The sequence below is a fragment of the Varroa destructor genome, unplaced genomic scaffold (genome assembly GCF_002443255.2).
Source record: "Varroa destructor unplaced genomic scaffold, Vdes_3.0 BEIS01000007.1, whole genome shotgun sequence".
NCBI lineage: Eukaryota > Metazoa > Arthropoda > Arachnida > Mesostigmata > Varroidae > Varroa > Varroa destructor.
Window position 1 is genome coordinate 29320855 of NW_019211460.1, and position 18485 is coordinate 29339339.

The window sequence follows — 18485 nt, forward strand, 5'->3', positions numbered from 1 at the left end:
AGAATCTGACAGCTGTACATTCCGCTGTCTCTCTGTTCAGGCTTTCTTTAACTTGGAAGAATGTCGGATATCCGAAAGAAAGATAGTAGGAAAATACGTAAATATGCACATATACGATTTTCGTGTTTCGTACTTAACGTAATACTTTAAAATGAAAGTACAATTCAGAGTTTGGGTGTGCGGTTGGCACATGTGGAGACGGAAATATCTGAAACGGTGGTTAGAGCCAGCGATACAGCGAACATGTTACGCAAAACATATAAATTTATGCAAATATTAACTTATGCAGAGCAAATAGAATAAACTACGCACCAAGAAAACGAACTATGCCTAATAGTTAGATTAAACTTTTGGCTACTTACGACTAGAAGTTTATTATATGTCGAAAAATTAATTTAGAGGCAAAAATATTATTTGATGCTGAAAATCAACGCTTAGTTACTAGATCGAAGAGCACGAGGGGGCATCGAGGAGCAGGTTAAGACCATACTAAAATCAACGTTTCGGATTATAGACGTATGAAAACCTATATTTTTTTTGTTCTTCTTTTCATTTTCAACACTTCCATTACAATTTCATTGCAGTTATTGTGATGGATTTCATACTGGGCCAACAGCAAGCGCGTGGTTCATGTTTTTAGGCTTTTTGGACTTCCTCCTTTTTGAGTTTGGAATTCCTTTTTTTTATTTTTTTTTTTTTATTTAAGGTATAGTTACCTCCTCTATGGTTTGTTGATCTCTCAAATTTCGCTCTTAAAGCGCGTGCACCAGTGACCAGCTGAAGTTCCGCTGAAGCGTATTACCCAGCTATTTTATCAGGTGTCAATGGTCTACGTTACCGCTCTTACCGTGGTACCACACCAAAATTTTATCGGTGAACGTTAATTTTCATTCTTGCCTCTATATTTACTAGTCCCATATCGGTTTATAGGCATAGCTACCTAATGAATTGATGTGAAAGGTAACGTAGTTTCACGCTGTTGGTGCGTAGGTGATAAGTATATCAAATTGATTAACCCGTCACGCAGCTTTAGGTAACTTAATAAATCTCTGTGTTTCGAATTTCACGTCCGGTATCGCCATTAGGTATTCTATCAGACGGCTGAATCCTTGCACGAAACAAACTGTGTTTATGCCCGGATTCGAACTTCGACCACAACGCGTCTCTACGGTTAGCAATCAAATGAGTTACCCGCTGAACTGTCACGGATAGTTTGCAAACTCGGAAGCTTTGGAAATCACCAACATTACTTTTCTTTCTCATCATATTCATCTTTAAGCGAGCAAATGGCAGTCGAAGTAAGAGAGGTAAAAACAATTAGAGGATAGTTCTTGGCGTATTTCTGCTATTTAAGTATGGCATATCTTGAATCTTCGCTTGCAAACTTTACACATTGTCGGTTTATTCGGTTGCCGATTTCGTAATTATCTATTACAAATAACACTAGGCAAGTAGGACAAAAAATGACGAAGCCATTATAGCTTGGTTGCCGCTTGTACTTGCCGATGTATACTCGCGCTTACTTGCGATCTAAATGCGTTACATTTTACTGCTGGGATGCATGAAAAAAGCAATTTACTAGCTCTAAATGGCAACAAATAGGCCGGAGCTCTGCGTACTAAAAAATTCCAGACATAATTGCTATTGCGCGCGCAGCAACAACCCATAAAGGTTATGCGTTTTATTCTACGAAGTACCCTATGGTCCTTAGCTTCAGTTCTTTTTGAACACATAAGTATTACATGGTCCTTCGAAGTTTTAACTTCTATCGCATACGATCCACATTCGGCTGAGTATTGGTTAGGTCAGATCATTGGATACGTGAGCTAACGAAATTTCTTACGGTAACGGGCACAGTACAAATGGCTTGCACCAGCTGATCTCGTCACGATCCTTTCAGTCCGGCTCCTTTTGCAGCCCCGTCTCTATTCTCTGTGGCCGTCGTAAACGCTATTCGAATGTTGGATGCAGGAGGAAGTAAATTTTGTCGAGTTCACCTAAAGTCTAGGTTGTTATAGTTGACAGTCGTGGTGTCGTACGGTAGGATGCTCGAACTGTTCGAGCGACGCACTATAATTGAACCCGTAGTGGGACCATGTGGGCACAGAAAGTGAAGTGTCGGGAGCAAAGAAAACATTCACAAGAAGCTTTTGTGTACCGTTCATGAAACCGAAAAGCTGGTGGAAACTGGATTCTGCTCGACGCAATTAAGCGAAAAAGGGGAAAAGAGGTCGTGGGTTCTTGGTGTGGTCGTTCTTGCTCCCATTGAGATGCACTTCAGTCTATCATAGACAGGACCAGGTCTTACTTGACAGTATTCAGAAATACTAGTTTTGCTCTGTAACCGAGTGTGAAACGCCAATAGTAAGCTGACCCTGATACACTAACTTATGTATATATATGGGGCTTTTCCTTCAAGCGCCAATTCTTAGCACAGCCGTTCTTTTCATCCAATCAGTTTATAATTCAGTTGTCTGCCGTAACGACGGCGGGCTATTGATCCTCAAGCTATTCCCGCAAGAAAGTTTATTGACGCTAGCGTATTCCCTGAGATTTCTAATAAATTGATAAAGATTTAGCGACTCGATTGTATTATAAGCGTTTAGGATTTTCCAGAACCCTTTCTTCGCAGTAAAGCTCGTTGATGTTCTGAGTCTTCAATACCGTTGCTTTCAAACATTCTAAACGTTTCAAACTTATTAATTAGAAGTCGCGTATTAGGGTAATTTGCCTCAAACTACCAACGGTACTCTTCTGCTACACTGTCATGCTTGCTTCATCCTATTTTAAACTAAATTATGTTTTCCCAAACTTAATATTGATTCACTCATTATTCCTAACGAATTACATCCCTAGAAAACATTGACCCGTATACATTTCTTTGAGATATTTTGTGTATGCTTATATATATCTATAGCTATATGCATCTAACCTTAAGTAACCTTAATGTAAATGCCTGCGCGTTTCTTCTGGTAATCGTCAAATTTGTGCTCTTGAAATTCTGGGGCCCCGACTAGGGATGGGTAGGCGAAGTCGTTTGTTAAAAACTAATAACAAAGAACTTGGCAATCTATGAAACATAGATATCGTGCACGTTAATACTTTTCGTGATAAGCGCACGTAATGTACAATATTTCAATCATGCATCTGTATTAGTAAACCCTTTAGTAAAAGTCGTAAACTGGGCCCTTTAGACGCGTGCACAAACCAAGCGGCCGTTAGCCTACAGTAGATAACAATTTAACCCATTGCAACTATATTAGCTGCGGGTAGATTGAGGGAACACATCCGATCGTTGCCTATTGCCATTGTATATTCATTTCGAAAAAAATTACTTTCAAAAAATCGAATTTAGCTAATTGATTTTTGTCGTTCGTTTTTTTTACGCACACCAATGCAATACATACTGAATCAACATACATATGGTGAAATAAAATAAAATCTAGATTACACTAAATTACAGTTATACATTTGTCGCTCCCGGTAGTCATTTGCTGTTCACCCGCCACTGACAAACAATTATATACACAACGCTTCCCGCTAAATGGTACAAGCGGATCTCAACACAAACATCCTTCGCATTTTCGTGAATCTTGATTTGCAGAAATTAATCTGGCCATATATTTTTTTCCTATATATTTTTCATGTGTACCTTTTATGGAAAAAGGAAACGAGAAGACAGATGCTACTTTGAGACTTATAAACACTTTAGCCTTGCAGAACATCTTTTTGGTTCAGCGATATAAAAAAGACGCAAGAAAAATTCTACAAAAACACACATAATCATAAACGCACGCACACGATGTTGACCTTTTGGTTCGCGCGGTTTGGAAACCGATGCGACTGGTCGTCCTGACAAATTAACGTGACAGCTATCCGCCACAGACCACCAAGACCCTACCTCTGTGCCCCATAGAAAGGAAGCATGCCGAAGTTTGACTTTGCACCATATGTTTGCACAATTTCTTTTCCAGAGCTCAAGGATACGTTAGCTGGGGACGATTTCTATCGCTCAATCAAAAAAATTCGCCTAAAACGTACTACTGTTCAAGAGAATTGAAATAGGGAGACCATCTAGGCGAGAAATTTTGAAAGCTTTTACAAATGTAAAAAGGGGACACTGCTTATTTCCTACTACCACCGGTGCCATAATTGACGAGTCCTCCTATAAGAAGAAGAACAATTATTTTAAAGAAGAAAAAGACTAAGGTGGGAATTGATTAGTCGGCAGTAAAATCTGAATGTAGCGGTGCTAACACTAATTTTCACTGCAAGTAAATTTTATGGTATCCGTTCGAATAGATACATAGACGTTGGAAATCTATGCCAGACGAAAACACAGAATTAGTTATATAAGATTTGAGGTCGCTTCGATTTATGTCTTTTAAAGTACAAAGTTACGCGAAACGCTCAGTGTCTATGCGTCGTCGTGGCTATTTCCGCGTATCATATCTGAAAGATTAGGCTGGCTGTGACACAATGCTAAATTTATCAATGGGCTATGTTTCGCGCTCACCGACAGAACACTCGATGGGAGCGACGGCAGTAAAGTTAGGCCAAATTTAGCAATTCGGATCGTGTTCCGTAAGAGTTAGATTATAGAAGGCAGTCTGCAAGTCTTAGGGTAGAGATCCCACGTGCGCGGAAGAAGATCACAAAGCACACACAGCTGTCGCTGGATGATATTTGGCCTCCTTACTTCGGCCATATAAAAAGGGTTCGAAAACAAAAGCCAGCGCAAGCGAATAGAAGCAATAACTGCAACAGATTACTGAAACCCAAAGGACTATAGGTCACATGGAGGTGAACGATGTTGCGGAGGAGCCCTTCACCTTTCATATCATCTCGAACTTCTGTTTAGAAGACCATAGACGAAAGGAATGTTAGTTACGCCGTACAATGCAACTAACTCTCCCATGCTCCGCAAACTTGGGAAGCGTTCAGTGGAGAACGTGCTACAAAATACACCGTTCTATTACAATATACGTATATCTATACACAATCTCGATTCGATCGAATTTTTAACCTGTTTCATTCTACTTGTCGACAGTGAATGAACTCATTTGACCTCAGCTATGCGTTCTGATCTTCTTCAGTTTAGTCTTCTCTGATCTACACGCTCTATTGCCTAGATACGCTCCTTTAAATATTTGCATATCATAACACAAAGACGGGATCGAAATCTGCTCCACATCAATTGATAGATAATGTTAGGTCACGTTCGACGGCTGCGTTCGCACCGGTTTCTCGATAAGATACCGTGAAAGCAACTGTATACGAGCTTTTCGAACAGCCAAGCAAAAATAAAGAGCCCTTAAGGTTAATTTAGAGTGATGACCATCGCTTTGGGGCAAGACCTTGTCCACCTCGCGTCGTTGCGCGACTCACATCAACGAACATTACAATATCGTATATTAGCCAAGTAGACGTGTAAAAAACAGGGCCAATAAAACTGGGAAATCATTCGAAAATACCACCGTCAAACATTTCATGTTTAGTGAAACGTTGATCAAAGCAAAAAGTTCTACTTTTATTGTAGAGCAGTGACAGAGTTAATATTTGTCGCCTTTATTCTGCGAAGGTCACCTCGTTAACGTCAACTAAAGGCTAAATAAACGTCCGTTTTGCATAGGATAGTCTGGTTTGCGTCGGAATTCGCCTTAGCGGTTACCTATTGAAGTGCACAAAGTTTTCCCTATAGGAACGCTAACCAATCGAATTTTATTGCAGGATAATCTAGACTTAGTGCGCTGGCGTCCCGAGGATTGCCTGGTACGCAAGTGGCGGAAAAGCGAAAGTTGGCGCTTAAAAACGTAGGCCTCGTAGGTCACTTCTTTGAAAAGAAAATAAATTTTGGAAACGGTTACGAAAAATGTAGTATAATTCTATAGTTATGATGATAAATGGTCTATGATTCATCGATAGTTGCTTTCATTTTATTAAATACGCCTTCTGTACTTGAACGTGTGGTAATTGCAATCAACTGTTTTGGCATTTTTGCATAGAACGCCCGCTTTCTGACGAGTTCTATGAGGGACCATCCAGCGCGCTTAGCATTTGCAACTCAAATCTATTTATAGAAACTAGTTGCCCCAGTCGTTACGAGATAAGTAAACTGATGGAAACCTCATTCTAAAGAGGAAATGATTATGGGACGGAAAAAAGGTTCTTTAGCATACACTCCATTCCTCAATGTGTACACTCAGTCCATAACAAGAGTAGTAAGTAAACATCTAGCTTCTCCGTTAGATGGAATAGAACGCTTTATAAGGCTATGAGGCCCAGTTCAGATAGACCAGTCTCTTGCTCAACAGATAATTAAACGAAACGCAGTTCAGTCGCTCGCCCTCTCGGCGAGGGTACGGAGTCGATGGGACTTCGACATCTTTGAGATGTGCTAGATGCTATAGTATTCCCCTCTGAGAGGAACCCCGTTGGCTTGTGGAAACGGTGCGCACCTTTGACAGCGTGAATTCAAAAGGAAAAGAAGATCGCTCAACTAAGACGTCGCAAGTCGCCGTTTTACTTGCCGTAACCCAGTAAAAGCGGCAAGTTTGCACAGGCCGCTTTTACAGGGTTGAATGCTAATAGTAAATGGGATAACGCCCAGTTCGCATAACGTTTAAAGCTATGCAGTACAAGCTTTTACAACAATTGAGAATACGCTTAGAGTTGGTTTTCGAAATGTATCTAAAACCTCCCTATGAGGCATTGCATCAGAAAGAGCAAGACAGAGAGAATGTATATTCCCAAAATCGAAGAAAGCTGCAATAGGTCTATGCCTACCATTCAGGGATCCAATGGGAGGACCTAATAATGCTATCAGTTTCGACTGGCCTTATTTAGCCTTGCTCTTTTGTGCTTAATTGAAACACGATAGCACTCCTCCAGCTTGTGGAGCTTGCGTAACGTAATCTAGAAGCAAATGTACTTGTTACCGATAAATTAAAAATAAGGCAACGCAAAGCTCTCAGGAATCGACTAATCTTCAATCTCTACTTAAGACTCTTTGATAAAGTCTCGAAACAGTTAGACTTTCGTGCCATCCTGGTGGTTCATAACTGTACAAGCTGGCGAGCCAAGCATGCCATTCAGAAAATAATAGATGTCTAGAATTAGATGAAAAACATTTGCGTTCTTCGCTCCACAAAAGCCTCGATGCCAGTGTATCTCTGTTCGTCGTTCTGACTCGCTTGCAATGTCACAAGCTTAGAGAGCGTCCTCAATCGTCGTGGGTTTCCGTATACACCTACGTGATCGGTTTTGGCATCGTTTATAAAGCTGTTGGGGAAATCTCGCATTAATAAATGACGAAGGCCGCACCTAAGAAACCTTCCGTTATGCTAAAAGCGACCATCTCCTAAACGGACACATTGTATCCGTTATATATGAACGTATTCGCAAAATTTATTACGTTAAAGTCTCATCTAACTACGCCGTTATTAATTAAAATTATCTAATGGCCTTCCAAAATACTCCATCCCCATTGTGTTGCTGTCCGCTGCAAATACCCAACGTGCACTACACGTAAACAACATACGCGGAAAAAGATTTTGCCTGAGATAGCGGTACGTTACGTTTCAACTCACGTTTATGCGGAGATGTCATAATGCCCGCTAGGTCTCATTTTGCCTCGTACCCCATTTAGTTCGCCATTCTTTTCTGTTGCAAAAGCAGCCGGGAGTGCTAAAGGCCCAGCGGAGTAATCTACGGCCCACGTATCTGTTGTCGCCAAACGCTCGGTTTCTGACCAGCACAGCCTATATCGTGGATTCTGCACAGTCTCTACGAAGACCAAAATGTCCTCATTTGCACACATATTTGATGTAGCCACGAATATAGCAGCTTCGCTAATCGAATACGACTCTACTGCTTCGTTCAGCCTTATCCAGATTTAATAGGAGGAAAAGTTGTACAGAGTACAAAAGACAGCGAGAGAGGGCAAGAGGAGGGGGACAGAAACTGAGAAATAGGAACTTCCTTCTCAGAGTGCCTGTTTGGTCGGATTTGTTCGCGAGCACGCAGCTGTTGCGTCTGTCACGGTCGCCATTGGCGACACGCAATACCTAAGCCGAGGTGAAGAACGATACGTAGTACTAATCTTTATAGAAGCGATCATTGTAGCGGTGGTTGAGAGATTGAATAGCGCCGCCCCTCGTCCAGAAATTCGAACACCGTCTTAATGAAATGAAATGACAAACACCTCGCTTTCTCTGTTTACACTTGGTCAAAGGACGCTGTTCTCGCGAAGTTTACTCATGAAAAATTTGCCTAGTTCTTTGATCCCATGACAACAAACGAAGTTATCATCAATAGTTGAATAGGGGCGTTGTTACCGTAAATGATTAATGGAGAGAATTTTTTGTGGAATATATCGATACACACACTGCCGAATGTTAACCATGCCGTGTGTGGGCAACTCTTATGGCTGCGGATATCTCTAACGTCTGAACGCTTATACGAGGCGCAACTGAGCTTGGGTGTCGCATTTGTTGTACATAAATCAGATGCAACGAGCCAATGACGACGAAATCGATGCAGATCAATCGCCCGGGGGGAGAACTACTTTGCAATAATCAATAAATATTGCTACATAGATTGTCGGATACCTCCTTGTCTCAACGGCGGTCAAATTGAAATTAGCATAACAAAGGTACCCTAAACTGCAGCTCTTTAAATACACGATTCCACATACACTTAGCAACACAGGGTGAAGCATTCGGGTACGGATCGTGCACTGATAAAAAAAACTACACATCAAATGGCCAATACGATTCTAAGATAGAAAATTCGCAAAACACGAAAAAAACAACAACAAAATCCTATAAACTAATTTAGCTTTAGTTATAGAGTTCAGTGCATAGTAGATACTCCTTCTAGATCCTTAAAAGGACAATGCTTATTCTTTTCTTAGCGACTGGTCGTCATCCTTTAGCATTCCACTGGGTGTGGATACTTCACTGCAGCTACTCGTTAATGGTTCAAGCGCTGAGCCGGAGTAGCTCTATGATAAGAACGCTGAAACCATGTTAGGCAAGCATTTTGTGTAAAAAAAAACACGAAAATCTTATCGCTTCTTACACTCTCCGAGACAGATTTTTTTTGCAGATGTACTTAAAGACTAGAAGTACACGAGGTACAGATAACAAAGTAAAGACAAAAAATCGTTTCCCATTTTCTTGAACGACAAGTATATTGCGAGTTAGCGAAGTAGTAGAAAAGTGTTTTTTTGCAACTATAGACTAACCGTATATGTAACGTTAGTACATTTTTTTCCGCTGGAAATATTCTTATAGAAGATATGGCTTGATCGACCTAAACTTTATGAAGTTTAGGTCGATCAAGCCATATCTTGTGTGCCAACTTAATGTGCATCTGCCATAGGAAATATCACAGATTCATCTTAAAATACTTGCTCGAAGAATGTTGTTTAAAGAGTACCTGTCAGAGTGCATAAACACTCGGTGCAACGTCATATATATATATATATATATATATAAACGACGAATGTTCATCCCAAGCGTAACTTTTTTTTTCTAAATATACGGGTTATACTAACGGCACCTCGTCATGGCCCAGCAAGCGATATTTTTGATTGTCTTAAAACTAGATAAGTTGACCGACTTCTAAAATAAGATTTTTACACGGCCTTCAAAATGTTTAGGGATCCGTGAATCCATACATACGGAAAGATCGTGCTTTTTTGTAAGCGTCGCGAATCCATATAGTAGTAGCATGAGCAACAAGACATTCAAGTCAGCGCCAAATGAATAGCCAAGCCCTCACGTTTATATTCAGTAGCAAAAATTCGAACTGACAGCTTTCATATTCAGGTCGGTCGACCAAAGGCCCGGTCAGGTTTAGGCCTTCCATGTCTTGACTCATCAAGCCATTTTCAGGTGTCATCGATTCATTATAGAACCCCTATAAAGTGGTAGTAGAATAAAATCACGTATGGTTCCAACTGTTCTTACTACTAGAGTGCCTCACTAAGACCAGTAAGCGAGTACGGAAGGCACCATGTAGCTTACACCATTTGAGAACAATCTATTCCGGTCAGATAACAACGATTGATCGATACTGGCTTCTGTCTATTATTCTTTGTTCTTTTTCCGTCAGAGTTAGCGATATGCGAGACGACAAATTGGTAGAAAATAAACTTACCTCCGTCTGGAAAAGTATGGTCTTAGAATTACCATGGACAATACATTTCTAGTGCGAACGGAGCAAACCTTCTAGGCTTCAGGGTAGATTACCCGTATTTTTGACATTTAATATTATAGACTTCTGATTCAGTAATAGGGATGCTTTTCTTGCTAGCTGCTTAGGATCTTATTTTTTGCTTTATACGTAAACACCGGGCAAGCGTTACACGAATTTCTTACTAATACATCCATTTTCCACTTGTAAAAATTAACCTTATTCTGATCTCTGATTTATATAGATACGCTACGCTCGACACTTCTTCCACTTTACCAGTTACTGGACAAAAAGAGAGAGCAATTCATGAAGTACTTCATCGAAATTTCTCGCCGGAACAGCCTTCGTCATAGGCGGCCATCATTCGGATCAGCACGCATATACTCTGTTTGCAGTCGCTTCAACGTGACGTATAGCTAGATCAAAAAACGTAATATAAGACAGTTTTGTAGAGCGTTGCCATTCTGGTCGCTTGTTGAGACGGCGGGTGAAGGGCTTAGTCTATACTGGTTGTTGATTTTCTCAGTGAAACTCACTTCTACAACAGATGGCCCAACGACACGAAGCGTCAGACGGTTGTACAGCCCGTCTGCAGCAGATCATTCTCTTTATGTCTCCTTTATCCGTTCCACTTAAGAGACCTAGTAGGCCAATACGATGAGCAGCAACAGTCGTTGTAGTATCAGCGACCGTATCAAACGAACCGCAAGAAGTCGACAAACGGTAATCCTGAGTTTCGCTCACTACAGCAATTGCACGACGGAGTCGCGAAAGGGGCAACAGGGCAACGTAAAAAATGAACGACGAATTTGCTGTCTGCGAAGGGCAGTTGTAGATAGCACTAGTTACTGCTTTATTCTATTTCTTGCTTTTAGCTTAGACCGAAACCCTTATTGACAGGGGTCAATTAAATTCGAGTTGGCGGACAGCCTTCACGATATTTTTAGTAGCATGAATTTACACTGTGCCCTTTGTCGAATCTTGGCCAACGAACGACAGTCATGTTCCTATCGTTGATACAGACTATGAAAGAGAGGACAACGTCGTTTGCCGTGCTGGTACTGCATCGTTAATAGGAAATGAAACAGAATGATGCCATTGGCGTAACGGCCGAGTCCGGTGTTTACGCCGCACTGAGGATAGAACACCGGAATATAAAGCCAACAGTAGCGGCAAAGTAAACAAAATAAGCTAGAGGTACCACGTAATGGCCTTGTGAGGCCGCGTTTGATTCCTGCCTACTAATAGCGCCTGGTGCAAGTTTAATGCCGCGCTACTTATCTGCTGCTGGTTAGGTCATAAATATGGCCGGGGCTAAACTAAAAAAGACATCGGTCACAGCCACAACAAAGTAACGCACAAGCCTTCAGATGCAAACGGCTTTCGTTTGTCATCGTTTCGATTCGTTTGTTGAGTTGTCCGCGCGGTGACGCCGACGCTGACGAATGCTGACTAAGCAGTGTGCAGTTTACCATTGTCGACCTTCAGGATAGAAACGTAGAGTGGAGCACGAGATAAATCCTGTGCTAGATTACTTTCAGTAGCTACCTTGCCGTGATGAACTGCTGCTTTAATCGAAATAGCTAATAGAAGAACTTCGGCGAAAATTAAAATCGTCACCGTCTTGACAGCCTTCTTTTCAAGGCAGGTGCTGCCTGCCCAAACAGCTGAAAGGTGTTTGCGTGGAAATACCACTGACCCACCTAAAAGTAGGTTAAAGGTCCGCTGGCTCCAAGCCAGAGAAAACGATTAGCTGCCCGTTAGAAAAGGTTGAATCGTCGGCAAGACTTCTAGCAAACGTGAAATTGCGTAAAAGTCGTAAGCTTTTTAGATACTTGTTGGACTTTATTAATTTTGTGGATACAATAGCTCCCGCGTGTAGAGGTCACTGGGATGGTCATAAAAATACAAATATAGCATGCCGTTTAGCTGTAAGGCTACTCTTGTTTGAATTCTCAAATCTTTGATCGGGCCATTTCTGTGATATTGCAATGCCTTGTTCTCTTTGGGCTATAAACATTTATTATCGCTGTTTTACAGGACTTATAGATAATCTGTGCAGGCTTTGCGATTTTCCAGTGAATATATTACAGCTGGTTAACATATGAGCTTGTGACAAGCTAATTACGTAACTGCTGACTGGTCAGCCGGCTTAAGGTCAGAGTTTGGACAAGTGCTTAAAGCATCTCCAGGCGTAATGGTCTAGGACTAGGTTAGGTTGTTTATGTAGACACGCCCCTGTCAACCATATAGCTGTGGCTAAACACACTAGTTTCATCCTCGAGCTAGGACAAGTACGCGTATGAACTGGAAAATAAACGCTAAGAGCGCTAGATGTACCCTTAGGAACACGTAATGGTCTCGATTCGGATCGGGCCGTGAATACATTTCGTATTGTGTTGAGAGTTAGCAATCTGATGAGGTGGCAAACCGCGACACCGAACATAATCCTTAAAACATTCAGATACACCCTAAATACACTTCTAGGTGATACATTTTTTGTCCATGCAAATTATGTAGTTGTATGCACCGATGGCGGGATTTGAAGCCCTCTGGAAAATAAGTTCTATCATATATATATATATATATATACATACATATGCATAAGTGATAATTAGAATCCAGTATTTGTATGTATATTCTGGGGGCCCTTGGGAACTAACGAAGGGGAATAAAATGCATATATAGAAGTAAAAAAACAACGCGGGCTGGCGGCTTGGTACTTGCGCTGTGACAGCTAAAGCTGCCTCACATATCTATCTGTTTAGTGGTAGCCTCAGGGACGAGCTTTCTTTATTATCAGGGTGAGTTGAATGATTATGGCTAGCGTTGTAACTCGGAGTGAAAAGAAAAAGATTTGACAGAGAATAACGTGTCCCTCATGTCTGTGTGGATTTTGAACGACTATTATAAAAACTACGACATAGCAGTTAACGTCGAAAAATATAGTGATTTTAGCCAAAAGAATAGCTTACCCTTTGTCGAAGTAAGCAGTCGAAGTTAGTCATATAAATTTAGAAAGACACATATGTTTCTACAACACATATGTTCACATAGCAGTTAATCTATTGATACTTAGAGCAATTCATATTTATAAGTCTATTTCAAGTTATACACTTGGCACGTGCCGTTGCACGTTGCTGAAGAAGCATAAAACGAAGCATGTATTGATCGATGCGTCGTTTCAAACCAAAATCTCCGCGCCTTCGGTAAGCAAATACGTTGCCATCACGAAAGAACGTCCTTGACCCTAGTGGGCATACATTTTATGACTACATTACCAGGGGGGCATAGTTACTGACCAGCATGTCACGAGGGTTTCCTCGAATCCTGTGCCACTGACGTTCTTCGCCGCTTGCGTGTAACATAGGACCATCTCATTGTTGAGTGTTAGAACTCTAAGTTCCTCGTCGTCCCTCGGAGTGGTATCGACAATATGCTCAATAACTGAAATCGAATCGTCATAGTAGAAAAATACTCACATATTGAAATCAACAGTAAACCATTCGAGCGGGTAATTTAAATTAGCTCGGTCAGGAGGTCCATAATTTCAACAGAATATCTCTTTCAAGGCGCTTGTTTCAATAAGGCACACTTTATACAATTATTCTAAGGAAGCTAGAAACGATCCGGAAATTGCTACCACATGACCTTGACAAATCACCTAAGGTGTTCAACCTTGTGACAGGGCAGCATATAATATGAAAACGAGTGGCCAAAGTCGAGCGAAAAGGCCGCGATTAAGAAAATTAGCTTGTGCTGAACCAATATTCGACTCACGGTGTCGGTGAAAATTACTCTTATTCAGTTTGTATCTTTCTTTTCATTATCGCTGATTTGCAAAAATATGCCCTCTGTCAAAGTTGTGTGGCTCGTGTTTTTATGCTACGCCGATCGCGTCATGGTACAAAAGCAATGTTTTGAGATGTGTGCACACAATAGGCTAAAAATGATGCATATGTACATTACCTTCTTAGAAAAAGAACTTTTCAAAGAAATTAGAACCCTCGTTAGTTGAAAACTTTCCGGTTATGCATGTATCTTGCCTTCTGTAAAGTTTGAGATTCTGTCCCGGTTTCGAAGTGACTGTTTGTCTGGCTATATCAAATATGCATCGTTTTGCTTCTAGTGAATTCGTAAAGTTAGTCACCTACTATTTACTATTAAAATTAGATAATAAACAAGTGACTCAGGACAAGGTATTAAACAAATCAAATACTTCGTAGCATAACTGCGGCGAACAGTAAATTTTAAGGCTCAAATCAGGCTGTCTACTGATCCATTAAAAGAAGACAAAGGCACACAAATCGGCTTTCTTCTCTAACGATTATACCTGGACTTGTTGTGGCCAATAACAATGTCCGATAGTATAGTATCGTTTGCTTCCTTTTCCTACAGCATATTTGGTTAGGCTTTTGAAAATCACGCAAACCCGTAAGAGAGCAACTAAAACCTGACTATTAAAATAGAGTAGTTCGTTGTTTTTTCGTTCCATATACTCTGCTGACGTCGCTTATTTCATAAGAAAATACCATGGAAGAAGATAAAAGAGAGATAATTATTGCAGGGAACGTTAAATTTTTAAGCAATTTTCGACTACCTTTGCACACAAACCGTTTGTTCAGGCACAAACTCTTTCAAGATCTTTTTTTCAGCTAATAATAATGATTATTATTATTATATGAGTATGTGGCTTTACGTATACCAGCTCGACATTGAATTAGTAGGACCGTTCCTCAGTACGTTTCGTAGGACATTTATTTTGATTTGGTTGATTACTTTCCTTACGTAGATTTCCGAAGTAAGGACTTTTCAGGGCACTTGAGAGTACTGAGACTAGCACTTCTATGCCAACTCTAAACTCCGTGCACCAATATCACCATCATAACCGACTTACAAGCGTCACAGAGGTCCATCATCAACAGCGTTGTAAGCAGCACGATGTACCTCGTCATCATCTTGAGCGCAAGCGAGGTCAAATTGAAGCTCGAACGTAATCGACGGAATCGCCTGAAACGAAAGTAGATACGGGTCGTAGCAGCAGTCGTGCTATAATGATCAGATATTGTTATCGCTTTATTTACGCTGCTGATTCTTTTCTCATATTTGTAAATATAAACAGGTTAAACAGTTTTGGAAGGTGTTAAATATGTTACGACACCACAATCAACCGTCCAATCGATTGCATTGTAGGCTTGCGAAGAAATCTATTCTTCGTCAAACGAAAGTATCATCGCAGAAGATTCATAGAGGCGGTGATTGGCTGCTCTTTCTCAGCTATTGTCTGCCAATAGTTCTTGTATTATGCGCATTATGTGTATATTACGCTGTTTCGTATGTCAGCATAAAACTTGTTAGACACTTCCCGGTGCAAGATAGCTTCAGTCTTCTGTACAATTACTCACGCCTCGCAACCCGTTTGTTGATTATCAAGTACGAATCGAGATGTATATGTATCTTACAATTGCATAAAACAGTAGAACGCTATTTAACGTCAACTGTCTATGAAATTAGATTCAGAATTCTAGATACGACCCCATATTTCATCAGTTACTGTGAGAATTGCTCGGATCAGCCCAATTACGTCAACTTGAATTGATTCAAATATAAAGAGCTCTAAGTAAAGATTGCAGCATGCATTTTTATATCACGCGGATTATCACGTAATCATTGTAAAGATTCTGCAAGACACAGAGCTGTGCCTAAAGCTCGCGCATCGTTCCACGCGACGAAGTAAAAGCCATGCAAAAAGTATGTCTAGGGGTGAACTGTCTATTATGTCTCTATATACCCATCACAATATGCCGTAATTGGAAAAACCCGCAAATATTTATGCCAGTTCGATTGCCGTTATCTACAGAAGTAAACCCATATTTAGGATATACGGTTTAGCTGTTTGATGACCATGTTGGCTGTGTGAATGTCTTCCTATGTAGTGTATCTGACTGGAGACGGCGATAGGCTACCCGTGAGCTAAAGATGTACGTCCGACAACAAAAGCAAAAAAACAAAAACGAGACCTTTGTGGAGATATTATTTACAAATGTGGAACTAATTAGGAATTAATAGTTCTACGGGTAACTACAAATGATGAGTGGGCATTTTATCAAGTTGTGGTCAAGATTATTACTACTGTAGTACGTATTCGAACTGAACACGAAGGCTTTCATTGGTACTTATAATCATCTGTGGTTTTTAATGTAAACATGCTATTACGTACCCACTGTATTAAGCATACGGTCGATCAGACGGATTCTTTCCATGTAGGCTGATACCGCAGCAAGTGTTATGTCGGAACCAGCAGTGACGCATTTGTTTCAGTGTTCTAATGATTTACGTGCAGAATATCTATGCGATGAGATAAACATTCGCCACATCGTACCATTTCATCAGCAGGCCTAATAACACAGCAGTCGCGACCCGAGTGTTGTGGCTTCTGGGTCGCATATTGTGTAAAATTTATTGTTTTGTCTAGTTAAATACAAACAAAATGACCTTTGACGGACAAGACTGTGTGCCTTACTCTGAAATACAAAGGGAGAACTTTGCGCTTTACAGCCCACTTCTAGATATCGCGTAGATACTACGTTAAAGCTAAATTGCAAAATGAATTTCCGAAAATAAGACGATTGCGTGATATCTGCGTACTTGCCTACTTTTAACTATTGAAATGGCCTGATTTCTATTCTCGAGATATTCACGTTTATAAACCCTTTCTCTATGTACATTAAAAAATTACTTTTTTATTATTTACTCTCTTTTCTATGATAGGCCTCAGTACCGTTGTATCATAATCAGTTCAAGCTTGTGTCACGGCAAGCAGACTCCATTACGACCGGTCTAAAGGTACCGAATAGGAAATGCCTTTTTCATGAGTCGATTTTTTTTTTTGCTATCGAAGACTCAACATGCGCTCAGATTTGAACCAGGGTTCACCACCCCTATGTTCATCCAAATACGTTGTCACGTCTTCACATCGAATACATTTAGATACACCAGGTTGATTACATATATTTTATACCCATGATAGTATGGTAAAGTAAATGGACCATAAACAGCACACATCGGATACTAAAGACAAATTTATTAGAAATTTCGTATTTTTCTAACAGAGTGGAAACAATTAGTTTGATCTCTTACAGCACGTGCCTGCTCGCTACCGGCATCAATATACAGAGTGGAGTTCACAGTTCTGTAGAAGGGTTTGAAAGGACCTTAAAAGATATAGTAGTACATTATCAAAAGTGCACTGACCGTTTCTCTAGCTAAATTGATTTTGACCCACTATATCAGGTAATATAACTTGCACTGGTCCCAGATTTGGCAATAGCAGATATGCTATATATATATATGTATATATCTGAGCTTAAAACAGGCTAACTAGCAGTTATATTTTATAGTTTCATTGCGGTAAAGGCATAAATGCCGCATAGGCCCATAAAAAAAATTTGTGTTTTTTACGGAAGTTGGGTTCTTGAAAAAAATAGCCCAATAGTGCTCCTGTAACTTTCGATGCGAAAGATTTTTGTTCTAGCTAGCGAAGAGCTGATCAAAAATTGAGCACACTACAATATGGTAAAAAAGTGTGTTCCGCAATCTGCAGTAGAGCTTAGACTGATGTCAAGAAAGGTAATGTTATCTGCTTGGTAGGATTGAAAGGGGCATAATGAATGAATAGGCACTGCCTTACAAGATGATTCAGTCGTTTACTTAATCTGTACTATTACTGTCAACAACTAACACGGTTGCAATATGGCGCTGGCCGGAACTAATCGGCAGAATAAGCGTCGTCTTTTTCCATAAAAATGCCGGACGATATACATTGAAAAGAGAGTTTTAATGCAACCGCCGTTCAATATGGACGTTGCACCATCAGAAGATCATCTATTTCAGCCTCTACTCTACTCTACTCTACTACAGTTACTCACTTGTAAGAGTCACGACACATATGTAATTCCACCTGAACGAAATACCTTTGTTTTTTCCAGAACATATCAAAGCTTTCTGGTGAAAGAGATGATGCCTCGTTTTACCATAGGATCATCTACAGCTCTTCAGGCTCCTTGGAAAAATCGATCATTCAAGCATTTTGCAACCGCTTAAATGTCTATATACAACTATACTTATGATTAAAAGGACGCGACAAACATTCCGCGGTTATTTGTACGAACCTGATAATGGTCAATAAAAACATTGAAAGGGCAAAAACAGCACTTATAAACAACGCGTTTCCAAGTGTTATCAAACGAGTTGTACTACCAAATACTAGGCTCGGTAGATCTTTT

The 18485-nt window shown here is 40.4% G+C and overlaps 1 protein-coding gene and 1 long non-coding RNA gene across 6 annotated transcripts in view; one reads left to right on the top strand and one right to left on the bottom strand.

Annotated features, from left to right (window-relative positions):
- Positions 1–18428, top strand: part of LOC147754550 (uncharacterized) — a 34917-nt gene extending 16489 nt beyond the window's left edge. For 2 of the 3 annotated variants that reach the window (XR_015317193.1, XR_015317192.1), the window contains exon 4: positions 18189–18428. This is a non-coding gene — a long non-coding RNA (uncharacterized LOC147754550). Of the gene's footprint in view, positions 1–10444 lie in introns of all 3 variants that reach the window. The other variant, XR_015317191.1, reaches the window with a different exon arrangement.
- The window catches only part of LOC111254477 (uncharacterized), a 44899-nt gene that overhangs the window by 9018 nt on the left and 17396 nt on the right, over positions 1–18485 (bottom strand). For all 3 annotated transcript variants that reach the window (XR_015317189.1, XM_086974998.1, XM_086974997.1), the window contains exons 2-3: positions 15098–15210; positions 13503–13647 (exon numbers count right to left, since the gene is read on the bottom strand). Coding sequence is in view for 2 of the 3 variants with exons in the window: in XM_086974998.1 (XP_086831124.1) it covers positions 13503–13647; positions 15098–15210 (258 nt within the window). In the remaining variant the exon portion in view is untranslated. The remainder of the gene's footprint in view (positions 1–13502; positions 13648–15097; positions 15211–18485) is intronic.